This window comes from Sebastes fasciatus, chromosome 7 (assembly GCF_043250625.1).
Source record: "Sebastes fasciatus isolate fSebFas1 chromosome 7, fSebFas1.pri, whole genome shotgun sequence".
In the NCBI taxonomy this organism is placed as follows: domain Eukaryota; kingdom Metazoa; phylum Chordata; class Actinopteri; order Perciformes; family Sebastidae; genus Sebastes; species Sebastes fasciatus.
The window spans coordinates 32,325,482-32,343,252 of record NC_133801.1 but is presented as its reverse complement, the minus strand read 5'-3'; the positions used below and the strand labels follow the sequence as shown (position 1 = coordinate 32,343,252).

Sequence of the window (17,771 nt, the reverse complement as noted above, 5' to 3'; positions counted from 1 at the left end):
TGAATAGCACCGTAATACAATCAAATCTATACACCCCGTTCAAAGACCCATGTTTGAGCAGAAAACATCCCAACATAGTAGCAAGTATTGTATGACTAACAATTCATTTTATTATTGGATATTTACTGTGTCTGTAGACCTGAGTGTCAGGCTGTGAATATCCATCATTGAGCTGCAAAAGCAAACTAGGATAAACATTTGTTAAAGTTTAAAGTTTTTGGAATCTAACTATAATGTGAACTGACACTGGTCTGAGTGTGCCCTCTTATTTCAGAAAAGAGAGGAGTAGCTTGTATCAGGCTTGATCAAACAAACCAGTATTGAACAGAACAGCCATTTTAAAATTGAAGAAGCTATTTGGTTAAGACCTTTTTTTGTCTTCTGATATGAATTTCCTACTTCTTTGAGTTTGGACAGTGCTTGCCTTGTTGTTTTGTGTCCTTTAAAATAGCTACTGTAGCACTTGGGGACAATGAAGGGAAAAACAATCTCATTGTGTTTTCCTCAGAACACAATCCTCAAGGTTAAAGTGGTAATTACACGGGCAACCCTGAAGCCACTGGTAAAACGTGTACCTATCTTTGAGAAGTCAGTTCACACACACAATGAAAAACAAAGCTGCAACTCTAAACATGACAAGCTGTGTTGCATCTAAAAGTCAAAAGGATTAGATGATGATAATGCCACAGAGATCAGATATCATGACACACATCTGTAGAAAATCCTCAAGTTGATGTTTGTCAAAACTGGCATCACCTTCAAATACCAAAGCGCTCCAAAGCATTATGAATCGGACACGTTTCTGATTTCCCCTCTCAAAAAAATTAGGATTCTTCCCTGGTGTCTTTTATGCACAGTTTGGCTTTTGGAGCATTGTAGCGCAAAAAGTAAGATTATCCTCTTCTGCAAGCTACACAGGAAGAGAAACTTGATTTGAAGAGGAAGCAGCTGTGCGGCATGGCAAGGTCAGAGGCCCATAATCCGCGGCCTCATTCATGCGAGATTAAAAACCTGCTCTGAGTTCTGATTAAGAACGCAGGGTTAGAAGATTAAAGACCAGCAAACAAAATGAAAGCAGTTTAAGCCCAATCCTGGAATTCATCAGAATACCAAAACCTTAAACTGTCATTACAACGTGAGATTAATGCAAAGCCCCCTTGAACTCTGTATCTGTCTTGATATATCTTCTGTGTCAGAGCCTATATTTCCTTTTTTCAACCAAAAATCTGGATGAAGATCTCTCACTTTGTCATATCTCTCCATCTCCCTCTTCTCAGATTTTTTCTCTCATTGAAATGATTTTTTTTTTAATCCTAATGAAACATTGTCAGTATGAATTGGCTCAGATTACTGTCAATACAATTACCAATCCTTTTATTTATTTTTTTGTTTTGTTTTGTCACACAATACATGGATTTATTTTATAAAGGATTTACGTATGTAAGGCAGCTCCAACCTGCTGGCCAGCTTGGGCCCTTCTGTGTGGAGTGTTAGCGTGGGTTTTCTCAGGCTTCGTGGGTTCTCCGGCTTCCTCCCACAGTCCAATCTAAAGATATGCAGGTTAGGGTTAATTGTTGACTCTAAATTGCCCGTAGATGTGAATATGAGCACGAATGGTTGTCTGTCTGTTAGCTCTGTGACTGACTGGCCCTCTCTCACCCAATGTCAGCTGGGATCACCCCCCCTCCTCCCTGTAAAGGATAAGTGGTTACAGATAATGGATGGATGGGTTTACGTATGTCCCTTTTACCTACTTTTCACAATGACTCCAGTCATTATCCTCTGACAGACAGACTCCACAGTACTTAGGTAGCAAGGATTAGGAAACAGGAGGCAAGGGGAAAAACAAGGATTAGAAATTAAAACATCTGGAAGTTAGCTTGCTTGCGAAGTTGCTAAAGCAGAGAATGTATATGCTAATAAAATTGACAAACACTATTGAGTGTGGCACTCAAGGAGCTGACTGGACTTTTCCTGCAGGCTAACACTGACCACAGAGACAAATGTTATCAAGTAGGTCTTGTTAAACAAGCAGCAACGGTTACGGGTTACAGATTGTGGTTGCTAAAATAACTTTTCCATATCCACTTTTATTTTGAGACATATATGAGTTGTCCATATAATCCAATTGTTGGAACATCAAAACAATTTAAACCAAAATTCTTGATATAATAATATTAACCTTCACCTCAGTAAACACCAGATTATCAACTGATATGTCAATTAGCTTTCAGATTCCTTCTTATTTACTGCAAGAATGCATCATATCCTATTGAAATACAAACAGTCACACTGCAGTGACCTCTGTCATGGACCCCTGAATGCAGAACTAAAGAGTGGACATCCATATAGTATTGGAGTTTCTCTACCAGGCGTCAAACTTCCAAGAGAAAGACACAATACTTGTATAATCAATCCAAGCAGAAGGTCCATGACCTTCTTGCAACACACCATAAATCTTATAAGCTGTTGAGCTACTGTATCCTAACTGATTACATGCTGCAGTCACTATGAACTTCATTTTGGGGGTAGCACAGAGAAGGGGGCTGTATCCTATTGACAGGATTATATAAATGAGGACCATAATACTGTAATCTCCCAGAGAAATGAGAGAAACCAGGGGACGTGCCGACCCCAGCTAGCTAGCACCCTGGTCTGCAACCGTCAGATTAACAAACAGATGCTTGTACATACAGTGACAGATTACATTCACACTTGCTTTCTTGTCTCAACGGTCCTCACAGTGTTACATTTGTAAGACTAGAAGCACAAGGAAAAGTGCCTCTCATCTGTCAAAGAAGTCATACTGTATCAGAGTAAGACTATTTAACCAGTCATGCGGAAATTGTTTGAATTTATCAGTGTCAAGAGCTAACTGGAAAGGCAAAAATGATGCTTACAATTGTGCCAAGTACATTGGTTTTTAATTAACTTTGCTGTTTTCAGAATTAGATTGAGCATTGAGTCATTTTTTTCAGCTTAGCAGTGCAGAAAATATCCCCAAAGTTTAAGGGAAGCAGTCATCCTTTGAACAAAGTCACTTTCTGTTGGTTAGTCATGCATTTGATATGTGCTGGTGTTGATAGAGTATAATGCAAAGAAATTCCCCGTCTTTGGCTATATTATAATTGACAGCTGGACAGAAAGAATATCTCTCATCCAGAATTAACAGTTAGATCATACTACATCCAGAGTTGCTGATTCACTTGAGTGCAATACCAATACCTAAACAGTGAACATCAGTCACAAAACGTTGTCAGATCTATTCAAAAGATGACCCGTTCACTCAGTTGAAGCACATATGCTGGTGGTTTGCAAGTGCTATTCTATCAACAAGTTAAAACATTTTAAACAGAGATATGGGATTCGTCTTATTAATAAATTTATATCAATGAATAGAACAGCATTAAATTCAAATGACTTAAAAACTCAATACCCTTGATATGTGCAGATTGTTTCTTTTCTGAAGGTGTGTTTTGTATGGCAAAGGAACTGACTGTGTAATCCTGCCCTGCCCTTTGCTTGGATTTTCTCTTCATTGTCGTGTGACACTTTAAAGACATACCAAGGTCCTCCATTACAGCATTGAAAGGAATCAACTGTAATAAAGGATAGATATTGGATAAAAATGTAGACACATCACTGAACAGTTGTCGGGTCAAAATCAAGCAATCCATTGGAAATGAAAACACCTTCAACCTCCCAGTAGAGTTCCAGTTGATTGTTTGATTTTGACCTGGCGTCGTACTATTTCAGTGACTGAGACACCTCTAAAAAACTGGAAGAGTCATTTTTGCTGTAGTTACACACTGGTGGTACCTGAATAGTTAAAATCTGATGAGTCCTGATTTCATGTCAAAATATCTTACGTGTACGTGTCTCCTTAGTTTGTTGTTGGGCATTCACACGCCGTTAAACAGTCTCAATTTAAATCTTGCATTCAAATTGTGTCCAGGAACAGTTAAACCTTCACTTCTGAATATTAATATCTGTTCTCCAGTAATTCAAATTAGATGATGAAAACTGCAATGTCATTGTGTTCATACTGGTGATGCTGTGTTGAATACAACATTGGATTCTCATTGAATGTTTGGGCTTTTCACATCCAAATTAGCATTATATTGAAGCAATTCTCTATGTATATTGCAAGAAATCTGTCAAATTTCATCTATGTAATAATCATAATCACCAATCAAACATAATTGTTGTTCATGAATCCCACTCAACTGTCTTTAGTCACAGGCATAATTATTTCAAACCTGAAATTCCGTCACATCCTCCTGAATGTGACACAAATCCTACAATGCGGAGACAAAACAAGCAATGCTCAGTATTACCTGTCAGATTTGGGGGAAGAAGAATTTCATTACTTATGCAGGATTTTCTAATCTGTGTGACAAGGCCTGTACACTTCTAAACCAGGAGTGTTTAATATGTGTTTGTAATCCACTACATAATGAGGATGTTATTTACAAGCCTGAGCCTGAGTGAGGTGAATATGGGTCTGGTTAGAGCTGAAAGCAGGCAAAGAGAAAGGTGATGCAGGGAAGCTACTGCTTAACCAGTGCCATGTGTCATCAGCCAATGTGATGACCATCCACTTTAACATTGAATCCAGAGGCCATCTCTTTATAACCTAACTGTACTAGGATTGGTTGCTTTACAGTCTGTGGAAACCATTTTAAATAGCAGTTTTAAATGCACGATGCGCTGCTTTACTCCAATGGTGAATGAATGATTTGCAAATGCATAATAGTTGGTTAATAGAGTGCTCCAGGGATGACGTATTTTTGCAAGCCAACCAGGAAGTCAGCATCGCCCTGGGTTCCCTCCACAAAAAGCTAATGGGATTTTTCCATTGTGTTTTGGATCATTGCAGAAAATAAACTCTGTGGCTAACAAACATTTATGATATTTACAGGTTTTGTTCCGTAAAATAATCTTCACAAATGAACACCACTTTTATGATTTTTGAAGAGTAAATGCAATCGTCAGAAGTAAAAAGCTAGTAATAAGGTTATAAATGAATTACTCCACGATCGCATGAACGAGAGTATACACAAAAAGGCTGTAAAGGCGGATGAGTCGGTGGGATGACATTTAGTAGTCTCCTTTAGCCACTTGTTATAAATCGCCTTTTTTATGAAACATTAAGGCTTTAAAATACACGAGTGGAGTATTAATTGATGTATTTTATGTCATAGAACAAAACGTTAAATTATCTTAAGCTTGTGTTAATCGCAGACCTTATTTCAGGCATCTAACTTAAAATCCATTCAAAAAACCTATTGACTTCCAGACGAGGGAACCAGAAGTGCTTAAATGCTAAATCATTTCCGGATTTTAGGACTCATTCCTGTGATACTCTATTGGTGAAGAAGCAAGCAATATCTATAAAAATAAGACATTAGTGATATACAATGTAATATGTAAGCCTACAAATAATATGTGTAATGAAGTAGGGTTTCTATAGTGCAGGCCAACAACAATAACAAGCAAACCTGAGGTTACGTAACTCATAACCTCTGTTCTCTGATAACATGAGACTGAGTCTCATGAAGACTGGCCAAAACAAATAATTGAAAGAGAACTCAAAATTATCACAACAATCAAATATTCAAAATGGGACGGTCGTAATTTAAAAGACATACTACTTTTACAAGATCTCAGATCTTCTTGATGTAACGTTCCATGAATGAAATCATGGAGACGTGATCACAATTGATCGCGTCGCCATCCAGTAATGCAGAGTAAGGGAGCAATCAAAACCAAAACAACCAGAAATGAAAGGTTAAAGGATGTAATGTTCTCACATAGCTTTAGTCATTCTGAAACAATTCCAACATGACGAAACGTATACATGCATGTTTATGAACTTCATGTGATACAAAAGCAAAACAAAACAAAATAAAAGCATAGACATTAAGCAACTGATGGCCTGAGTTTCAAGCAACTTGAATAAAATATTTTGTGGGAACACTCATTCATAAACAAAGTGGAAACAACCATCATTGAATAAATCAAGATTTTTTTTTTAAATACATGAGTACATACAAAAGTGATAAGAAGAAGTGCTGTAATGTCAAAGTTTCTGTGCGCTATAAATATGAAAATTGCAAACATTTTCTAACAGAATACTCTCAAACCTACTGCAGTTGTTGAAATTCATACGGCAAACATGCCTCAAAAGATAACACTTACCATCACTTACCCACACTATCATGGCATCACAATGACAATTTTTTTTTCCAACATAAAACAATGTTACATTTTTTGCAAAAAACAGCAAGGCCAAGATGGTCAAGTGTCATGATGTCAGAAGATAAAAGCCATCTGTCATCATAAAAAGGGTTTCAAATTCTTCCAATTAAGACTAAAATGTTCATGTGCTCTACGTCAAAACTACTGAAAACACTAAACTGCGTTAAAAAGTATTTCTGTTTTGATTGTAACAATGCAGTTCAACACATTCAGACTTCAAATTTTTGTTGGCCCAGTGATTACTGTAGTCCTCTGAAGACAACAATGACAACGCAAATGTGTAGTAGTGTTCATAACAGTCTTCGCCCCTAGTGTGTTAATACTTGTTGTGCCATTCGCACTGACCAACACTCACCTCCTCAATGTCCAAGTTTTTTCTGGATTTGTAAATAAACTCTCCAATTGCTACAAAAACGGAGAGGACTAGTCCGGCTGCCAGCACAATAAAGATTCCCCCTATGTTCTCCACACCCAGAGCACTGGCCTCTTTGCTGTCCTCCTCTGGGCAGCCATTCCCTCTCCACCATTTCTCTTTCATCATGTGCAGCTTGCCTTCCTCTTGAAGCTGCAAGATGGCGATGGTGACCTTGTCTCTGTAAGGGGAGCCTATAGCAGGATAAAAACCATTATTACTGCCATTACCAGTATCATAACCTTTGGGTTTGTTGTTCTGTAGACAGATAGGGAGCATTTATTGGTTATTATTGTTACTGTGTCATTTGTTACTCATCTCTCTTACCAATCGGGGTTCCCACTCCATAGCCCTTTGAATCTATCAAGCCTCCAATCTGTGTGAGGTTGCAGTTTCGCTGGCTGATGTACTCAATGCTGGTCGACTCCATCAGAAGAGCGTAGTCTGTGGTCAGGACCCTCTGAATCCCCTCCCGGTTGTTTTTCACCAATGCCGTGTTTTTCCTGCTGCTCATGAATGCCCACATTTTCTCGTAAGTTGAGATCTTAGATTTCTGTAGAATCAGAATTGGGATTTACGGATGTTTAAAACAATGCATCTTGATGGTCAACCCAGCAAACAACCACACAGAGGTTTACACAAAACCGATAATGTTGATACACGGTCAGTGGTTGATGCTTGTTTCCAATATTTCAAATGACACCGTATTTGGAGACTATCTGGTGACTAGAGCAAACATTCTAATGCACGGCAGGAGATGGGTGGGATGTGACAAGTGTGTACAAATCTGCCCAAGTTCTTTCAATTTCCTCTGTACATTCAGATAAAGTTGTTGCTGTGCTACAGACAAAACAATAAATCTTTGAAATCTTTTTGGAAAAATTGGCCCCAGGTTTTTGTTAATCTGCGTGTATGAGGAAGTTTCAAAGATACTAACCTTTAACCCTACTCTTTTTCCCCAACCCAACTATCAGACAGCACATCATGTTACTGTAATGGCTGAGGACTGATGACTTAAGGGTAAAACTCCCCCCATTGTTGTCCAATTACTTTCCCATTTACTGTTCAGTGAAAAGAAGATTACCTTAAAAAAGGTCATGGTGGAGCCGTCTCTTACAGCACCGTACTCAATTTTGGTTTGCTTGGCCAAGTCATCTGCAGAGTCGATTGGTGAGTCCATTCTCTCCACAGTGAGGAAGGCAGCCAAGTTTGCAGTGTATGAGGAGATTATGATCAACGTAAAGAACCACCATATTCCACCGACTATCCTTGTAGAGAGGGCCTTAGGCATCAGTTCGGATCCTGTGACATAACAACACAAGGTACATTATGAATTCGACAAACAAGTACATGATGATACAATATGTAATAGGAAATGGCCATGACACTGACTATCTTCTTTTTTCCCCAGGCACACCACAAACATTATTCTATGTATGACGGTGATGATTGAAGGTGCTCCACCAAAGGGAAACTTCTGCCAGGTATGAACACAGCATAATAACAAAAAAACAATTATAAGTATACCTTGCTGCATAAGTGCTCCAACTCCAAACCAGACACTGTTTATTAGAGTGAAGTTGTTTTCAACCACATCTGAGTCTGGGTTGCAGGGGTGAGGGTTGTACCACTCATAGGGAGTGAACCTGAAGGTGAAGAATTAAACAGTCACAATTAATGATGTAGATAGAATATCATGACTTGATGATGACAACATAATACCACATAGGCCTTTGGCAACCGCTGATTACTCATTACTACCTCCATTGACCCTGTTTTTCCATCTCATGTTAATGACATGATGGAAACAGGCATTCTGACTCAATTCTGACCAAGGGCACAGAAACATTACTGTGGTCAGTTAGTGCAGCAGTGTGCAATGAATCTATAGGATCTATATATCTAAAATATCCATAGATCTATTAATAAATCCAAATGGCCTATTGCATACAGAGAGTTAAAATGTTCAACCAAAGTGAAATTTTGGTTTTGGCTAAACAAAGCTTTTTTGCTTAAAGTGCAACCAAACATAATGGACATATAGAAGTAATTCTAGTTGAAGCTTTATACACACACTAATCCTTTGCTCCCATTTATTATAATTTGCTTTATGCTTTTACCTGGCGATAACAAACAGCACACAGCTGACACCGAGGCATGCCAGTAGCACATACATCCAGATGTCAGGAGACAGCGGGTTGAGGAAGGAGAACACTCCTGGGTTGGTGCCGTTAGGTTTATGGTAGAGGATGCTGATCCCCAGCGTCATGAAGGGCTTGGAAAAATCTATCACCTTTTCTCTCACGTATGTGATAGTGAGAGGGGCCACGGCGAGGTCAGCCACCTGGTACAGAACACAAACATCAAGCACAGCCACAGTCAAAGACAGATGACACTCGGATATTCTCTTACATATAAGATTGATTGGTACTCACATGGTCAATGAGTTCTCGCACCATGCCGTTCCACTCCCCCTTGTCATTCTGAGCTCCATATTTGCCATCAGACACCAGCTTTACCTCGTAGGAGAAGCCCAAAATGTTGGAGAGCTCTTTGAGCAGGTCCAGGCAGTAGCCCTCAAAGCGATCATTTCCATACAGGGGCTTATCAGATTTCTTATACATGACGTAAGGATTTTCCTGGAAAAAGGCGCATAACCGTTAGTTTTAGCAAGACATTCCTGATCAAATGCTGCCTGATGATTATGTTTAATCATACCAGAATAGTTGTGACAATGAGAGTCCTGTTGGCCATTGAGTCGGTCACATTTGTGGATGAGTCCTTGTTGTTTTCTGTTAAATTAAGGCCTGTTTGGGAGTTCCACACGCCAATCTGTAAAGAATAAAATATCGAAATAAACTGACTGAACGACAAATATCAATAGTTTATCCATAGTCACCTTCACATGATCACGGTAAGGAATGAAAAGAAGGGAAAAGAAACAAGTAGGAAACAGAAAAAGTACAGCGGAAGAACAAACAGAGATGAGTGTGTAGGGGAGGGAAAAAAGGAAAATAATATAAAACACTATTTTTATAAAACTTGAAATGCCATGTCTAGTGGAGAAATGTTGAACATTTCTTCCCACCAGAACCTAAAACGTATTTTTTAGAAAAAGGGGGAGACATCACAGAGGGCAGCGGGGTCGAGTAAATTAATAAAAAAGTGTCAATATTCCTTTAGTCTGCCAGGGCAGCTAAAGTACAGACCTTTTTCCACACTTTATTCAGGCGGCTGTTGCCCGCGATTGTCTTGCAGAAATAATAAAGAGAAAGCATTTTAATCACAGAGCCCTGAACTTAAAGAAAAACAAAAACAACAAACAATGATGGTGAATTTTGGCTTAAAGACAAATGCGGAAAATCTTTCATTCTTTACATCCCACTGTGTTAACTTAAGTTTCATATCTTTGTTGTGAAGAGGCCTGTTAATGACCTGCCAAAACTTTGAGCAGCATTGTCAATGTGATTAAAGGAACATCCACAAACTGTTGACCTTAAAATGACAGCTACAACTATTTGCAAGAGCTATGCATCAAAACAGTTAAAAAAGTTCCTTTTTTGAGGTATAATTAGTGCACCAGATTTCAAGATACTGTATACTGTTTTACAGACAAGTCATCTTTCTGCAATTTTAGAAAAAAAAGGCGTTTACAGTGAATAGCAGTGTCCCTTTTTGTCTATATTATTCCTACTCTGTTCAGCTCTGTACCGACAGTATAGACACGGGTCAGATAGTTCACCTTCTCCAAGCCATCTTCCTTCAGGCTGATGACATCTAAATCAAATTCCTTCCGCAGGCCGTCTGTCTTGTTTATAAGTATTTGTCCCGTCAAGCCGTTCCATTGCGCCTGTGGCAAAGAGAGCGCAGAAAACAAAACCAATGAATCCCTTCGTTCTTATTGTCATATACATAATGCAAAGTCAAGCAGAAGCCTGGAAAAAATGAAAACAATTCTTAAAAAATGAATAATTGATGAAGCAAAGAACATTGACAAAGGCTAACTGCATCTTAATAGACATTTTTGCATTGGCTTGATCCTCAATGGAAATATTAAGCATCTCTGAGTATATAACATGGTGGACAGTGATGTAAATGGAGCAGGCAGGCATGGCCTCTGTCTGAGTGGAGAGCAGCGGGTGGGCAGCGGAGCTCGCAGATATTTGAATGCAGTTGATAATGAAGTGAGCTCAGCTGAATAACAGTCAGGTTAAATCTCTGTTACAGAGGACTTAGAGAAATGAGCTGCATCGCAATTTTGCACTGATGGAGATGTTCAGCCCGTGGCATTTCATGATTTCATTTTTGTCTGGCTGTGAATCAAAAGACCTATGACTGATGATCTATAAAACTTGTTGTGCACAGTTTATTCTTTCTGCACAAACATAATACAGTTGGTTGTTGTTCCCAAAGAAACTGATTACAACAAGGCCTGTGGATTATTGCGAGTAAGCATAACAGTAATAACTTATTATGTTTGAAAATGGACATAGCTGGTCTGTCCAATGAACAGAAGCTAATAATAACAGCCAAATACGTTTGGGAAATAAAGCCGGTATATGGCGGGAGAAGAGCTGTGTGACTTGTTTATCTTTAAAGGACTTGTGTTGAAGCTCACACTAGTGCAGTTCACTGTGTGCGTGCTTTCAGAACTAGAAATTATTGGGGGCACTTGGAGCTACACAAACCAGATGCCACTGAGCACATAGCACTGGCAAAAGCTTCAAACCAACACAAATCATGCCCGAACTCTGAATGAATACATGGCTTTTGAGGTAAAAGGTTTTATTGGCTATTTGGGTGAACTGTCCCTCGCTGATTGTAATATAATCTTATAATCTGGGTAACTAATTTAGTGTCATGCTACACCACACATTAGATTCTACGAAATACTCCAAACTCATTCTACTCTCTACTGCTCTACTCTCTCTCTTTTTTGTTAGAAATCAATTACACGTGTATTAAGAGATTAAGAGATGCCAAACAACACTGAGCCTTAACATTTCATCATCTTGTTCTTTCAGTCTTTAAACAGAAACTTACATCAGTCAGTTTGTAGCTGAAAATAATTCTATTTTAATGTACTGGAACCAAAAAGAATGTATCCTGAGCCATTAGTATGTACAATAAGCAATAAACAAAACAACACCAAAAGTGCTGCATTGCTTCACAAGGTTTACATTATGATTTGAATTAAAATAAAATTCACGTTGGCTCTAAACAAAGAGAAACGCATATTACTGAGTGTGGTACGTGGCAACACACACGCACAAGATTCAAGATTAAACTTGATGCCATCACGAGGAACGTTATCCCCTTCGTTAAGTTTCTAATGCAAAGATCTTTCCCATCTATAGAAGGTTCCAGGGTATCATTTGGTGAAGTTGCTCTTTGATTAGACCGCTTCACACAGTCTCATTGCACACATCTGTGAGGCCTACTTGACCCCTAAGTCCAGATTTATTCATGTCATTAAGTCTCTTTTTAAATCCCCACCAATCAAAAGTGTCTCTGTGTTGACCATGTGTTGGTGTCATTACTGTACATGTAGTGATGACATGGATCCGCTCGGATTGGAGAATCACCAGATGATAAAAAGGATGAGAATGACTTCCAACACAAACCTCACTGATTATCCATGAATATACTGGACAGACCATCAGCACCACTCTGAGAAAAACTCATTTGCTTTTTCCACTCGTCCCTTAGGCCTCTATGCCCCACCCTCACAAGCTAACATGCTCTGCACAGTCCAAGTGCACACTGCTGAACCTTATTTTCTTGAGCTGTGAGTTCTCCATGAAACTTTAAAATCTCGGCAAAACTTAACTTTTAGTTTTAAATATGTGATACAGCGCTGATTCCTGCAGGGGAAACTGTGTTTTTGCCTTCCCTCCCCCACGAGAGCAGAGTGCAGAGTGAGCCACAGAGCAGCACGCCAGGATTCAATGTCTTGCTCAAGGGCACTTCAGATAACTTTGTTATAAAATACACTCCGTAGGGACCATATCATAGTTTGGCATGTTTTAACCAATTTAACTTGAATTCTGTATACTTTGCTAATTCCTCCACTGCTGGACAATATGATTCCTAACACAGAAAGTCTGTATTTTATCATTGAATGACATTGCAAAGCACAACTTTTATTTTCTTTGATAGTGTGAGAGTCTCATGGGTAAAAAATGAGACTTGGTAGGTATGCTAACTTTCAACAGTATTACCCCGCAGTGACAAGATGTTCACTGTGATAGACTAGAAGTCTCTCAAGTTTATCTTGATACAGTAATGTAACACAAATTGTCATGGTTTCTACCAGTTCATAACATCATTAGCCTGCCACTAACCTCTCCTGTCATTTCAGACCCTGCTATTCCTTCACCCTCCAGCAGTTGTCCTCAGCTCTTCCCACCTTTCCCCGTGCAGTCACCTGAGCTCCACCTGCCTCACATCTGCCCTTCATTCTCCCATCAGCTCCCTGCCTGGTTGTCCACTGTGCTTTTGCTGAGCCTTTCCACTGGTGGCTAACAGAAAACCTATATGGTAAGCTTTGGAAAGTATTGTCTGGTAGAGTAAAGTACAAATAGTTTGTAGTAAATCGGCCAAAACATGGAAAGAAAGCAACAGTCCTTTTAAATGAATGCACTGTAATAAAAACAATGCTTGCGAAGATATAGCATGTTGTGTTTATGGAGTGGAATACACAACAAAGAAAAATACACTGTTAATCACCAATGGACAAGAAGCTCATGTCCTATACTTCAGTGTGTTTATGTAAAAACGCTGATCACAAGTCTAATTACAGACAATGTAGGCTATTGAAAACTTAATTTACTCACACTGCGCTCTATTCTCTTTGGCATTGCCCGTGTCCTTCAATATTCTGTCCGCACTCGCAATTGAAAAGCTCATTTGTCAAAGAAACATCTAATTAGAGAGTGCTACATAACGAGAGAGCCTATTAAATCTAAATTTAAATATCATAGCTGAGAGCTGCTTCCACAATTAAATTGGGATATTTTTCAATCTGTCAGTGTTCACATTTAAATGTGATTTTGTGTTCATTGTGTTCCTCTTCTGTCTGCTGTCAGATCAATAGTTGTAATAATGCAAAATTTGATTATTATTTTTTTTTCATTTTCAGTTACTTAAGATCTACACTACAGGATACACTTACCATGGCATCCTTCAAACTTAAAACAGTGAGGATCTAGAGTGAAATTTAGAACAAATATATTTTAAAGTGAGTATTAACTTTGGGGAATCTTTATTATCTTATCCAGCCGTATAAAAAGCTACAGCTCTCATCTGACAACCTAATAATCAAGAAACCTCCAACATGCAGCACATGATGTCAATCCCTATCTCCTGAGAAACATATTTTAAATATAATCTTCACACACACGTTCCCCGTTCATCACATCTGATCTTGTGACTCTATTGTTTCTGCTCCTGCACCCAAGGAAATGAAATAAAGGCAGCAGGCTGTGAAAGGGATGGATGGAAGGATGGATGGATTGATGGAGGAAGAGGGGCGAGTGTCACACATTCACAAACCAAACTCACGTCTTTGAGCATGCTCATGAAGCGTGATCCAAAGCGCCAGGGTTTGTGTCGGTGGCACTGAAGGGAGCTGACAGTGATCTGGGAGGCGCGTTGCGAGGCAGCAGCCACCATATAGACGGCGTCGTACATCAGAGCTGCTTCAGTCTGAAAGAGAAACGCGGTCGTCAGCATCCATCAGAGGGGATCATGCACTTATCACATCAGGACTGTTGATGTTCATGCACAGCTGCAACCGTATGGTTTCTCAAAGCATACCCAAAACGTATTACTAGATGACAAACCACATGGAAAGCAATCAAACGGGCGACCACAACCAGCCACAGTGAGCAACGTTTGGTGAGCAATTTTATTCAAAACACCTTTCTGATTGTGCACACAATCAGAAAGCAACATGCTAGATTGCTGTATTCTGACTCAAGTGTGGGCGATGAGGGGCTCAGACTAATCCTTTGTAAAGGTCTTGTGCAGTTTCCCAGAATAGGCTTCGTGTTTACACATTTACATATAATCTCTCAGTGATTATGTCTGGATGTTGACAATGGCCTTGTTTGATATTAGAGTTTAGTTTTTGGCCAAGTTTGACAGGCAAAGTTACCAATATGTATGCCAAATTAGATTTGAGCACTGGGCAGCTTTAATCACTAATCAAATTGTCTGAACGTACACACAATAAACATACAAAATCAAATCAATAAACAACAAAGAAAGTGTGGAAGTCAAATTTGGCTGATGAAAAACTGATTGTTCCCAATTTTTCTTGGCTGACAAGCTCAGACTGTCCATTTAACGCTTAGCTTTATATAGAATTAATGAGCTTTCAGTGACCTTTTGAGCATGTTGCTTACAGCATGTGAACAATCACAATACCATCAGAGAGGCCATTGTTAAGATGGGCGTCCCCACTGAGAAACACAGCGCCTGCACTTGATAGACCGTTTCTCATGAGGACTGAAAGGAGGAAGGTAAAGTCACTCACTGTCATCATCCCCTCCATCATTCCCGTCTCAGCTTTGGAGGGAGCCTGCAGTCGCTCCATGGCCCACCTCTCCACCACCGAGGCCACCTGAGGGCTGTCTATGTTGAGCAGTCTGAACCCCGTCATGTTGACCCCACTGTAGCGGTACGGCTCCAGGTCGAGGGCGAACAGGTCCTGTAGAAGTACAACATCATCAGTGCAGAATTAATGTGACTCTGCTTAAAATTATCCACAAGTAGATGGGAGTTAGTCAGCAAGGGTAAAGGGACACTTTCCCATGGAATTATGCCAAGGGCACTGAAAACATCCAGCAATCTTATTATAAAACAAACCACAGATGTTTGAGTTCATCTGCATAATCTTTGCATAACAGAATCTCTAGGTGAATTCACACGTCTAAGCTTGCGTAGGATAAAAAGACACTTAATTAAGACAATGGAACAGTGTAATTACGTGCATATCCATCAGGATTTTCTATCCAGTTTAAGAGAAACTCAAGAGTCAAAGTGCCTGTGCACATATGTTGCATAAAACAATCTTTGTGAGTTCTTTAAATTGCAGAAATGTGGCTCTTACCAGTGTGGTGAAGAAGAAGTGGTAATATTCAGTCATCATCCCCATGGACAAGATCTAAACAGAATAAGAGATGACTATACATTCACATTTCTCTCCAGACAGCCAGTATAAATAATCGTTTCTTTCCCTAACGCGATCCAACCACATCTATTACCAGGAGACTCTTCTAAATTACACATTCCTCCCATTGTCTGAATTGCCTCATTTAGTATTGTCTGCGTGGTTTGCATTAACAAGTATCCAAGTGAGTATAAGCCACAATTTGTTCATGTTAGCATAGTGTTTCCAATTAATCTTCCGTGCAGCTTCTGGTTCTAAATGTGTATGTCTGGCTCAAAAATAGGCTCCGCTTGGATTTGGAAATGATCATAGGATTTCTGAAGGGGATAGAATTAGACTAATCTTACACATAGTGAATATTAAACTAAAAGCAATGCAGAAAACAAATAACACAGAGACTACTCTCCACTGAAAAATTAAAATTGGATTTCTGACAGAACATTGCGTTTTGGGTGTCAAGTTATGAATTACACCTTGAGGACAATGACCTCTGCCCAGTGTGGACTACATGCTGGTAGATGTTTGTGATATTCACCTGCTTGAGAACATCAGCTGATGTTTGGTAAGAGCAGTCAAAGATGACGTAGAACTCCTTCCCCTTCTTCATCTCTTTCAGCAGAGGACGGGCATCTTTACTTCCTGTTGGCAGCTGGCGGATCTTGATTTTAATGCTGTATCTGGATGGAGCTTTGATCAACTCTTGCAAACGAATCAGTCCTTAAATTAAAAGACAAGAAGACCATTATTAGGCTCAACAATCACATATTTACAACAAACCCACCCTCTGGAGACATAAATTATAGTACTCCAAAATAAAAAGGTAATTTATGGTGGCGTGGAAGAAAATTAAAACATCATCAGCTTTTGTGTTTGAGTGTTTTAGTTTCATGCTATTGAAATTTCAAAAAGTGCATCTGCTTATCTACAAATAGTACATTTTGCTGCACAGTTGTGGTGTTTTTTCTGAAGTCATTAGGCAAACAGATTATAAGACCGCAAAACAGCAAAAATCCATTTAACAATAAACCTGTCATCTTTATTTGCCCTAAAATAAGATGAGATGAGATAAGAAGAGGAAGTCTATTTAATAAATGTCAATTTTGCAGGATTAGATACAATTCTAGCACATACAATCTAGATTATTTTGTAAGCATCCCAAAACACCACAAGTAACCCATGGGTTTTAGCTGTTGGCACACATTCAAAGCCTCATGGGTGGAAACAGGCTTATCATTGTTGTCAGCATTTATATAGCGGTGCTAAAATGTAACCTGTGTGACAGTTCACACAACCATTTATCTGAGAATGTGAACAGAAACCCTCCACAAAAAAGCACCAGCAAGCTCACCTTATCATCGAATAAAAAACTTCTTTAACAGCAAATAAGAAGGAAGGAGCTAGAGGGTTTAAGTCTCCTACATCGAGCACAATAATTAACATACTCATTTAATAATTATTTCGGTTAGTTCATTTATTTTGACTGCTTCGAGTTGGTCACTTTATTTTGAAAGTGCACACAGGAAGTGTTAGCACGCTTTTTAGTCTTTATTGACGCTAACTTAACGAATTTCATATTGCAGTTCCTCACTATGACCACAGGAGGGCGACAATCACTCATTTCTAAATACACTCCGGTCAGTCGCCGTCCCCACCTAACGCGTTAAGGCAGTCACAGAGCTTTAATCAACAATGTTATCCTGGTAAAATAATACATCCACAGAGGTGAACTTTATATCACAGAATGTTTTAAATCTTCAAAATATAAAATGAAACAGTTTATTCAAACAATATATCTTAACATATAAATTGTATAAGAGAGGCATCTGAACTGCTAAAGGTTTTGATATATTTAGTGTTACTTATTTTAATGTATTTCCGGGTGAACCCCTTCATTTGTTTGCTATTTATATAGATAGATGTAAT

At 39.0% G+C, this 17,771-nt stretch overlaps 1 protein-coding gene across 2 annotated transcripts in view; it reads right to left on the bottom strand.

The window, feature by feature from the left end:
* Positions 1-5,784: 5,784 nt before the first annotated feature.
* LOC141770628 (glutamate receptor ionotropic, kainate 1) overlaps positions 5,785-17,771 on the bottom strand; it is a 28,766-nt gene continuing 16,779 nt past the window's right edge. The window contains exons 4-16 of one of the 2 annotated variants that reach the window (XM_074640355.1): positions 16,384-16,565; positions 15,789-15,842; positions 15,213-15,386; positions 14,237-14,380; positions 10,416-10,523; positions 9,883-9,924; positions 9,392-9,505; positions 9,109-9,312; positions 8,794-9,017; positions 8,201-8,319; positions 7,758-7,975; positions 7,001-7,226; positions 5,785-6,867 (exon numbers count right to left, since the gene is read on the bottom strand). In XM_074640355.1, coding sequence (XP_074496456.1) covers positions 6,578-6,867; positions 7,001-7,226; positions 7,758-7,975; positions 8,201-8,319; positions 8,794-9,017; positions 9,109-9,312; positions 9,392-9,505; positions 9,883-9,924; positions 10,416-10,523; positions 14,237-14,380; positions 15,213-15,386; positions 15,789-15,842; positions 16,384-16,565 — 2,099 coding nt within the window. In that variant the 3' untranslated portion in view covers positions 5,785-6,577. The remainder of the gene's footprint in view (positions 6,868-7,000; positions 7,227-7,757; positions 7,976-8,200; positions 8,320-8,793; positions 9,018-9,108; positions 9,313-9,391; positions 9,506-9,882; positions 9,925-10,415; positions 10,524-14,236; positions 14,381-15,212; positions 15,387-15,788; positions 15,843-16,383; positions 16,566-17,771) is intronic. The other variant, XM_074640356.1, reaches the window with a different exon arrangement.